Raw genomic sequence first — 10,911 nt, 5'->3', positions numbered from 1 at the left:
CAAAGGTGGATGGAGGGTATTTTTGCACCAATTCTAATAGTTGAAGGGTATTTTAGGCCCTTTTCCATAGCTAATTTAGCCACTAATCGTAGAAATATATTCGAATTTTATAAATTTCCGTTTTTGTTCTTGAATTACAATTCGTTTTTCTCAAGGTAGTTTCAACTAAGAATGCATCATATTTTTTTTTATTTCTTACCTTGTGTCCGATACTCTTATCAGGATCGATTAAATCAGAATTTGATTCGAGAAGTCCCACGTTAGGGGTAATGTATCATATTGTTATTACATATTCTTTCATATTAAATTGGATAAGTAAACTTTTCAGATTCTAGTTGTAATGTCTTTGAAAATTGATATAAACACGGATCTCAACTTTCACGATAGTGCTAACAGTGTATGAGTTACTAAAATCCTATATTTTCTTTTAAAAAAAAAATCACCCTTACAGCCTTAATTAATGGAATACTAATTGAGCGAAACCCTTAAGAAAAGAGATTAATGATACTTCAGACAAATATATTTTAAGAAGTACACAAAAACTTTGAAAGACCAATGATATGAACAGGATGTAGCTAAGCTAGTATTTAGTGGGAGCATTAGTGTTGCTTGTATTGGCCAAATGTGGACAGCTTAGACAGCCAAGCTTAATTATCGGTAGTAATCTAAATATATAAAACATATGTAATAATATGTATATTATACATATGGTATATGTATATAATATGTATAATATATGTAACTTTAACTATAAATATACAAAATCTATATATTTGCTAGCTATTTTGTAAACTAGATCACCCAACCAAATATTGAGCTATAATTTTCCCTACAAGCGTAGTACTTAGGCCTGCAAGAGTTCGGCCATAGAACAAGACCTTCATGTTCTAGCGTTTGTGGATCCAAAAACAGAATTTGAGTACAGGCCTGTAATCCTATGTATCCTTATGATTATTTATGAAACATTTTTTTGCGCGGATTGCCCTTCTTTTGGGGTGGTCTTTAAATTTTGCCCCTGATATTTGTGGTCTTTAAATTATATTCCTCATATTGCTGGTTTTTAATTTTTGTCCTTCGCATTGCAACTCTGAGAGTTCACGCAGAAATCATGAGGTTCTGGGTTCGAACCCCCGCTCAAACATAAATTAAAAAAAAAAGGCAAGGCAAGGTTTGGGTCGCGTGTATGCCGGACCCGACATACACTTGTTAAGGAATTACCAAAGTTATGCCGGACCCGGCATACTCATGCCTTATGGGCAGACTTAGCATAAGTATGCCGGGTCCGGCATAACTTTGATAATTCCTTAGCAAGTTTATGCCGGTAGAGGCATACTTATGGGTAAACTTTTAGTTAAGCCTTAACTAAAAATCTTTTCCTAGTTATGCCTTGTGGGGCAGACTTTTAGTTAAAGCACAACTAAAAGTATGCCCCATAAGGCATAACTAAAAGTATGCCTCATAAAGCGGAACTTTCCTTAAGGTATAACTAAAAATTTGTCTTATAAGACAAAGTCTATGTCTTAAGGAAAAGTTATGCCTTATGGGCATACTTTTAGTTGTGCTTTAACTAAAAGTCTACCCCATAAGGCATAACTAGGAAAAGACTTTTAGTTAAGACTTAACTAAAAGTTTGCCCATAAGTATGTCGGACCTGGCATAAACTTGTGAAGGAATTACCAAAGTTATGCCGGACCCGACATACTTATGCCAAGTCTGCTCATAAGACATAAGTATGCCGGGTCCGGCATAACTTTGGTAATTCCTTAATAAGTGTATGCCGGTAGGGGCATAACGAAATTTAAACTCTGCCTTGCGATTTTTTTTTTTAAAATTTTGACTGAGTGGGGGTTCGAACCTGGAACCCATGGGTTTTAGCCGAAGGGTAAAATTTAAAAATTTCAAATATGAGGAGCAAAATTTAAAGATCACCCCAAAAGAAGGGCAATTCTGCGAATTGCCCTTTATGAAAAGCCTCTTGGGCTGGGGTAATAGGTGTGAAATCATAATTTGCAAGTCATTGAATCTGTTTTTGTGTCCTTTTATTGGGAGAAGACTCCTCACTCATGCGATTCGAACATGTAACACTTGCTTTTCTTGTGCTTTCAAATATTATGCTAATTTTCTCTTTTATATCTAATGCAAACCATTGTGCTGCAATTTACATTGCCGGTCAAGAATAATTTCCCATATTTCTTCATTTTGAGATGAGAAAACGACCATTTTAATAATTAGATGCTTATTTAATCCTAAAAAATGGGGTATATATGTCTCCCTTCAAAGAAAGTTCTGATACATTTTAATCCCATTTTAATTAAACACACTGCTCCTTCAAGAATCTGAAGATTTTTTGTTTATCAGATGTACTAAGATGTGTTTTCCCGAGACTCCAATCGAATAACGTAATAGGCTGATTCCCAATTCTAATTGTAAAATCGGAGGAAAAAAAATCTCCTAAGTAGTATCTATCAATCTATTTATATAATCCCGGGACATAAGCCCGGTGATGTTGCATGACTCATTGATCAGGAAATGTATTTGTCTTTTCCCCTGTTTTTATGCCTGTTCCCTCTAAATTAATCAATTAAAAATCAACTAATTACGTTTTAATTACAGCTCTTAGCCGAATGCACACCATTTCAGTCCTTTCTAATATCCCAGAAACTCAACCGTTTCAAATTACAGACTTAACATTTGCAAATCCAAATAATTGTTCCTTTGATAAATTAGTAAGGAGAGAAAAAACACGATTTCACCATAATCCTCCGAACGCTAGCCACTTCAAACAAGGATCTTCACTTTCTCGATTCCAACAACATCCAAGACAGAGAAGAAACCAACAGATTAGAGGAAATCTTCATCGTAATTGGTAGATTTTATACTGATTTCACAACTTTGATCTTTGATGTGAATTATAATAAACCATAATTAAGTAATTAAAGCATATGCAGGGGATACGATACCTGTCATATATTCACTAAACATTGTTGATAAGGTTTTTATGGCCAACCTTTCTAATATACTACAACAAAATAGGATTAGAACTACTATTTGTTTAGACAAAGAACATGTTGGTGGCTTGGTGCCATTTATGATCCTTTCATGCTTGCAATGGATAACCTTTCCTTTGGACAAATTGTTCAGGAATAATAAGATGCCTCTAATATTAGCCTAATTAATTAGAGATGTTTATTTAAATTGAAGAAGAAGAGGGTTAATCATTAGATATCTCTGATCTTTAAACTAGGCCCCGTTTGTTCATAGATACCAAAAAAAAAAAAAAAAAAAATTTGAAATTTTGGAGTTGGAGTTGTGTTTGACCATAGTTTTTGAAATTGTAGTTTTTGGTGAAATGTAATTGTAAAAAAGTGAAAAAAATATATTTTTTTTAAAATAAGTTTTTTGAGTTTTTGATATTCCGGAATACAACTTCAAGTTGTATTTGGAATTTTCATGGCCAAACGCTGATTCAGAAAAAAAGTAAAAATTTTTATGGCCTAACGGGGGCTAAATGATAGATGTTTGATGTGTTTGGTAACAGTTACTTTGCACCTAATTCTTTTTTTCATCAAACTGAATTTCTTCTTCACTTCTTTGTCGTTCTTCTATGTTCTTTGTAGTCTCAATAGTTTATTTAGGTTTTGAGTAAGTCAATTGAAGATACATGAGAATTATATCAGGTGAACCAACATTATTTGGGACATAACAACAGGGACATCTATATATCGTGAATTGAGTTTTTTTGATATTTTGCTTAACCATACAATACTTATTATATTAGTACTTTGAGAAATAACTAAACTTTTGACGGAATGAAGTTTTTATCTTTTTTAAAATGCTTTTAGATTTTCGAAAAGAAAAAAGAGTATTTGTTTTTAACCTGGAAAAGTAGCAAAAAGAAGGTAATTATTTAAATATTAAATCATCCATTATTTATGTCAAAAGTCCCAAATGAAAAAGAAGTGACTTCAGCAATGGAATATAAAGTAATGATTTCAGCTCTTGGATGGAAGGCTTACCATAAAAAATAATTTTGTTGGGAACTTTTGGATATATCGTTAAGGCGGTATTTCCATGTATTTGTTCTTGAAGTTTGAGTTATTATTGGGGTGATGTTTCTAAGCAATCTTACTATTTTGATTCTCGTGACAACCTATATTATTGAGTGTGATGCGTCTAATTGTAAAGAGATCTCTTAAAGTAATTGATTTTGTATAAATAAGTTTAATTAGTTCATTAGTAATTCTAATATTTTCTTCTCAGTTTTGAAAATACTTTAACTTGACAATCATATAATAGTCTTATTCAGAAATCAAGAGCAAACACTCTATGGTATTATCAATTTTTTGGTCAAACAAACTGTATATATTAATCACCTCTTCAAACCATTGCAGTAACAAAAACAGAAATTAACCACCTAGACTTATCAAACAGTCCTGCTTTTTGTCCTCTCCTATGCTAGACAGTGTTTTTGTAGTATCCTCCCTATAGAAATTTTCTATCCATTCTTTCCCTCTACTACTTATTCTAGTCTGCAAAATTTCCAGCACTCTAAATTTGCACTCTCTGAATGTTGTTGATAGTTCTATGGGGATGAGGTACTCTATTGTCCCAGAGTGCTTCATTACTGGCTTTCCATGTATAGCATAGCAGGCTTGTTAGTACAACATCACAAACTCTCTACATTTCCTTCCTTGTGCTAGTCTAACCATCCTTCTCCATAGTCCCATTCCTTCTTTATTCTGATTGTTCATGTTCCACCATTTAAGAACTCCATCCAAGCAAGTAGAAGAGAAGTGGCATTCAAAGAACAGGTCGGATATGGTCTCTTCTGTAGTGCCACAAAGCATGCAGTTGTTATCTGATAATATGCCAAATCTGAATAGTCTGCTCTTAGTCTGCAATCTCTGGTGAACTGCTAACCAGGCTATGCAACTATGCTTTGGTATGTTCTGTCTATTCCAGATCCATCTTCTCCATGTTTGCTCAGGTGAAGATCTTCTCTACCATTTATAACCACTATTTTTACCAAGTATTTTCCTGTTGCCTTAGCCAACCATCCTGTATATAACCAACTACCACCTTATCCCTTACTGCACATATTTTCTTCCAATACCAGCAACTATCTTGAGGAGGTTGATACTCCCACCATGGGGTGTTCTTCAGGCATATGTGATCAATCCACTTCACCCATAAATTGTCAGCTTTTTGTGCTATGTTCCACACATGTTTTGCTACTGCATCATTCCATGTCACACCATCTATAATTCCCAATCCCCCTTCTCTTCTAGGTCTACATACTAGATCCCATGTCACCAATGGAACCTTATTTGTGCTCTGTTCCTCCCCATAGGAAGTTCCTGCATATTGCATTGATATTCTTCATCACTTTCTTTAGCAAGATGAACATAGAAGCCCAATAAGAGTGCATGTGCATTAGCACTGTGTTGATTAGCAACACCCTTGCTGTATATGATAAGCTTCTTGTCCCCCCATGTTTTGATCTTTGTACTCAATTTCTCAACAAGCATTTCACAGTTCACAACTGAAATTTTCTTTGATGAGATGAGCACCCCCAAGTATCTAAATGGCAACTTTCATTTTTTATAACCAGTGAGTTCACAAATGTCCAGTACCTCTTGCTGTTTGTTCCATGTTTGCAGTATAGATGTTAGATTTTGAAGCATTGGCTGTCAATCCAGATGCATTAGAAAAAGTTTTCAAGCCTCTCCACATCCATCTAACAACCTGCACTTCCCTTTTGCAGAACAATAGTACTTCACCAGCAAAACACAAATGATTCAGTTTAAGGCTTCTGCATTTTGTATGGTATGCAAACCCCTCCTGCTCAGCTATCAATGCCATTATCCTTGAGAAGTATTCCATGCATATTATAAATATTAAGGGAGAGATGGGGTCTCCTTTGTCATTACCCAACCAGAGGGCCATGACGAGCACCCGGAGCTAACCTACCGAGTACCTCTAAGCATACATCTCATAATCATTTCTGGGTGGACCCCAAAGGTAGCTCATGGTTGTCATAACCTGTAAGGACACATACCATAACATAATAGTGCATCTCTATATAATCATCAACAATTATGCTCGTCATCACCGGCCGACAAGGCTACCAATATATTATATAATAATATGACCTGGTGGAGCTATAAAATGTCTAACTGTACACACACGTCTACGAGCCTCTACATAGAATACAAATGATCATAAGGACCAATACCAAATAGGCTGCAACTCCGAAGTAAGTGGAGTGGTCCTGAGAATCCGCTGATAGAACACTTACGGGTCTGATCCGTCTCTCTGCCTACCTGCGGGCATGAGCGCAGCGTCCACAAGAAAGGACGTCAGTACGAATAATGTACTGAGTATGTAAGGCATGAATAACAACATAATATAGATATGAAAGGTAACATAGAATAAGAGAGATAACCTGTACATCTGGATGCCTCATAAGGCGGGTGTCATGCATGCTTAGCCTTTTAATTTTTTTTTCATACATACGTGTATATATATATATATAATATCATCATCATACCGTACCCGACCTTTTCAGGACTCTGTGTGTAACGTACCCGGCCCTTCGGGACTCGGTGTGTAGCGTACCCGGCCCTTTCGGGACTCGGTGTGTAGCGTACCCGGCCCTTTCGGGACTCGGTGTGTAGCGTACCCGGCCTTTCGGGACTCGGTGTGTAGCGTACCCGGCCTTTCGGGACTCGGTGTGTAATACCAACTGATCAGTGATTACACAATAGGTGTCATACTCAGCCGACTATAGCGCGGCTCGGTGTGAGAATATATAAGCTACGACTCTATCAGAGTGACGTAAGTTCGGTAACCTCCGATTTATATTATGGAGCAATCATCATCGCTATATCTCACCTTGAAGGAACAATTATTATAAGGTGAGATCAATAACAATGAATAAACTCGAGATAATCATGAAATAAGCTCAATAATCTCATAATAGTATTAAAATCATAAGCTTTGGAATTTCTAGAATTAAGATCATCATCATCATGTTCATCATAGAAAACATCTCATCTTTAGTATCATAAGAAGTTTTTAAGAATCATGAACTTCTAACTTTTGGAAGTAAGAAGGTTATGGAAACATATATAGAATCATAACATAGGAATCATGCCTTTTGAACAAAATCATAAGATGAGATCAACATCAACAAATATAATAAAAAATCTTGAAACCAGCTCAGTAATCTCATAATGACATTAAAACCATAACTTTGGAATCTCCAGAAATGGGATCATCATAATCCTCATCAAGGTCCTTATAGAAAACATTCATCTTTAGCATCATAAGGATTTTGAGAATCATGAACTGCTAGTATTTTCGGAAATAAGGTATTATGGAAGTCGTGTATGCGTTCATAGGAAAAGAATCATGCCTTCAAAAGAAAGAGGAATAGACTTAACATACCTTTTGGCCTCCTTAACTACTCAACGTTTATCCTTCCAAGCTCGTAAATCTACATGTAAACTATTCATACTATTGTTAGGCTCATTGTCATATGCTTATCTTAAGCCTTCATGCAATTTAAATCCATTTAGAATCTGCCGAAATTCGAGCAGCATCTCCCCTGTTTATATGCCTAGCCCGAAATCAGAATCCAATAACCAACAACAACAACAATAATACCAACATCACAACAAAATTATCAACACCAATAGGCTCCATAAAACATCCCACACGATGTTTTCCAAGTTTCTCAACTAACCAACTTGTTATACGACTATTTAATAACTTTATCTCCGTAAATAAACTGAAATTAATATTAATAAGGAGAGATTCATACCTTATTATTGCTATAGAAGAAATATCTTCAATATATACTTTGAATCCAAGATAATTCCAACGCAAGACAAAACTATAATCGTGACTACACGTTACCCTAAGCTTGATTAATACTCTGTCACTTGAAATTACTCAAAATCCTCACTTTTATGTTGTATGTATGCTCCCTTATGTTGCTGAGTGTTTTGGCAAATTATTATGGAGAAAAATGGGGGTTTTAACCCTTATATAGTGGGTTGAAGTCGGTGGCACTGTAGCACTGCAGCAGCGCGCGACACTCTGCGTCCGCACAGTGCAATCCCCTGCTCTGCCCGCCTAACTTGTAACGTCCATAATTCTCTACTCTGACATTGTATCGACGAGCGATTTGTTGCATTAGAAACTAGACTTCATGAACTTTAATTTAGGCTTTTGCTTTGCTTCAAAACTCCTCATATACTAAAAGATATTCTTTCTCAAAGTTGGGCCAAAATTGCCCCTCATATTTTTCCATAAAATCCAACAAACTTAATTTTCTTGATCCACTTGCCCTCCAATCCTTCTGTAGTTTATTATATGAACTTAAACCCTCGTAAGCATGAGATAGGTGCATATAATCTCACATATCCTGGGAAGTCCTCCAGGTCTACACTTAAAACAACTAATGCCTAATAGATTTCACGTACAAAATTACGAGGTGTAACATCCTTGTCTCAACCGTCTCTTTCCTTTGATTGAGCCATACAATCCTCCATTCAGAGCAAGTGTATATTGAATAGTTGTTAAGCATACCATCACCCATTTTATGAATTTATGGGGAAAATTTAATGCATACAACATCTCCTTTACAAACCCCTATTCCACTGAGTCATAAGCCTTTTTCAAATCTATCTTAAGAAGACAACTTTTAGTGGCATTCTTCCTGTTATATAATTTCACAAGATCTTCACATCTCAGAACATTGTGCACAATTGATCTTCCAGTAATAAAAGCACTTTGATTGTCAGCTATAATGTCAGGAATTATGGACCTTAGACTATTGCATATGACTTTAGAGATTACCTTGTGTACTGTATTACAATAGGCAATGGGTCTGTATTCTCCCACTGTTTCAGCATGACTGGTTTTTGGGATCAATGTTAGTATAACATTATTCATACTTCTAAGAAGTTTTCCAGTGCTGAAGAATTCCTTCACTGCTTCTATCAGGTCATGTTCAGTTATGGACTAGCTATCTTTGAAAAATTGGCTACCATATCCATCTGGTCCAGGTGATTTATCACCAGCTATTTTCCAAAGGGCTTGTTTAATCTCTTTCCAGTGATCTCTGCTTGTAACATCCCTCTTTGTTCTTCTATCACTTTAGGCTCTTTTTACCAAATTACTATTAACATGTTCTCTATTTGCATTGGCTAATCCTAGTAAAGTGGTATAGAATTCAACAAAGGCATTACCAATCCCTTCCATTGTGGTTTTGGTTATCCCTTTTGAATCTTTGATGGCAAAAACTCTATTAGTATTCCTTCTAGCCCTCATTGTACTATGGAAGAACTTGGTGTTTTGGTCCCCTTGTTTCAACCATTGAATTTTACTTTTTTGTCTTAAGAATTTCTCTCTTGCTATCTTCCAGGTACTGTACTCCTTTGTTAAGCTTATTTCCTGCTGAATTAGTTTCTCATTCATATGATCATTTTTTAGTGCTAATTGGCATGCTATCAGCTCCTCTATTACTTTCTCAGCCTTGTTTCCACCTCCCCAAATTGTTCCTTGTTTAGAGCTTTATGTACTGACTTTAGCCTATTTAGTTTCCCTACTAACTGGTACATCTTCGTGCCCATTATCTCTTGCCTCCAGCTAGATTCAACCTTTTCTTTAAAATCTGGTGCCATACTCCACATATTGAAATACCTGAATGGTCTTCTTACTTGTTATTGAGTTGTTTCCCGGCTAATAATGGCTGGGCAATGGTCATATAAACCCTATCCCCTGCCTCTTACATGCTGGTAATGATGATAGCCAATCACTGTTAACTAGAACCCTATCTATCTTGCTATACACCCTATCCTCTGCTTCTTGCTTATTGTTCCAAGTGTAGAAGGCCCCTGATGATCTCAGGTCTTATAACTCACAGGTCTGCACATATTCCCTGAACTCCTTTATCTCTGCGAGTATTATAACTCTTCCTATCCTCTCATCACTGCCCATGGTCCTTAATATGTGTAGCTATTTCATTCACCTCTTCCCCCATGTTTCTTCTTAGTGCTTGGTCATTGAAGCCATACACAATTGTTAGATGATAACACAATCTTGTACCCACTGATTTCACTTCATAATGTATCAGCTGCTCTATTACTGTTTCTATTTACAACACATATATTTGCTGCTTCCGAAGCAACTAGATCCTGCCTCCTGGGTGTTTGGAGAGATTAGTAGTGTAAAACCATCTTTAACAAAGATTAAGAGAAGCTCTTTGAGCCTTTGGTCTCTTAATCTTAGTTTCTAGGAGCCCAAATAGACTGGTACTATTATTATGCGTAAACAGATTTAATTCTTGCCGTTTATCCAGTCTGCTTAGACCCGTAGTGTTCCAAAAGCCTATCTTATCCATTGGGTAAGGGGGTTTCACCACCCTATCCTGTTGCATGGTCGTACAAGTAATATAGGATTAAAGTCCAAATATCGTACCACAGAGACTTGTGATTAACCGTCAACTAATTAAACTAATGCTAATTATCTAAACAAGAAATAAAAATCCAAATTTATGTTTAAAATTAAATAAAAATAAAAGAAAACAAATAATGAACTTCAACCAAGAACGAGCAGATTTTTATCGGAGAAGAGATAGATCTAGGGCTATGACCACTAACAATCCAATTGAGTCTTCCAATCATTACACCTTTGATTTCCTGGGTTATTAGTTGACGGGTTAATTATTGCTTTTTGAGTATCTTTCAAGTTTCTCGCAAGCCTGTAGATGCTACTCTAACGCCTATATTCCTACGGCCGTCAGAAAATAACAAGAACACATTTATATCTCTGTATTCAAATAAGCAAGGCTAAGGGGTATATTCCTATCCTCATTAGCGAAACGATTATTCGAACAAGCTC

The 10,911-nt window shown here is 35.9% G+C and overlaps 1 protein-coding gene across 1 annotated transcript; it reads right to left on the bottom strand.

Moving 5' to 3' along the window:
* Nucleotides 1–8,658: 8,658 nt before the first annotated feature.
* LOC132611717 (uncharacterized) lies at nt 8,659–10,008 on the bottom strand. The gene is made up of 2 exons (XM_060326102.1): nt 9,933–10,008; nt 8,659–8,999 (listed from the first exon to the last, which is right to left on the bottom strand). The coding sequence occupies exons 1-2, from the start codon at nt 10,006–10,008 to the stop codon at nt 8,659–8,661; spliced, it is 417 nt and encodes a 138-aa protein (XP_060182085.1).
* Between the last annotated feature and the right edge of the window lie 903 nt (nt 10,009–10,911).

Source organism: Lycium barbarum, chromosome 9 (assembly GCF_019175385.1).
Source record: "Lycium barbarum isolate Lr01 chromosome 9, ASM1917538v2, whole genome shotgun sequence".
NCBI lineage: Eukaryota > Viridiplantae > Streptophyta > Magnoliopsida > Solanales > Solanaceae > Lycium > Lycium barbarum.
Note: the sequence above shows the minus strand (reverse complement) of the source record. Positions and strands in the feature narration are given on the sequence as shown.

Excerpts from the sequence above, each read along its gene's own strand:
- LOC132611717 (XM_060326102.1), bottom strand. The coding sequence starts at position 10,008 with ATGGGCAGTGATGAGAGGATAGGAAGAGTTATAATACTCGCAGAGATA. Across the intron at positions 9,000-9,932 it reads CAGGGAATATGTGCAGACCT|TGAAGGAATTCTTCAGCACT; the intron begins GTGAGTTATAAG and ends TGATAGAAGCAG.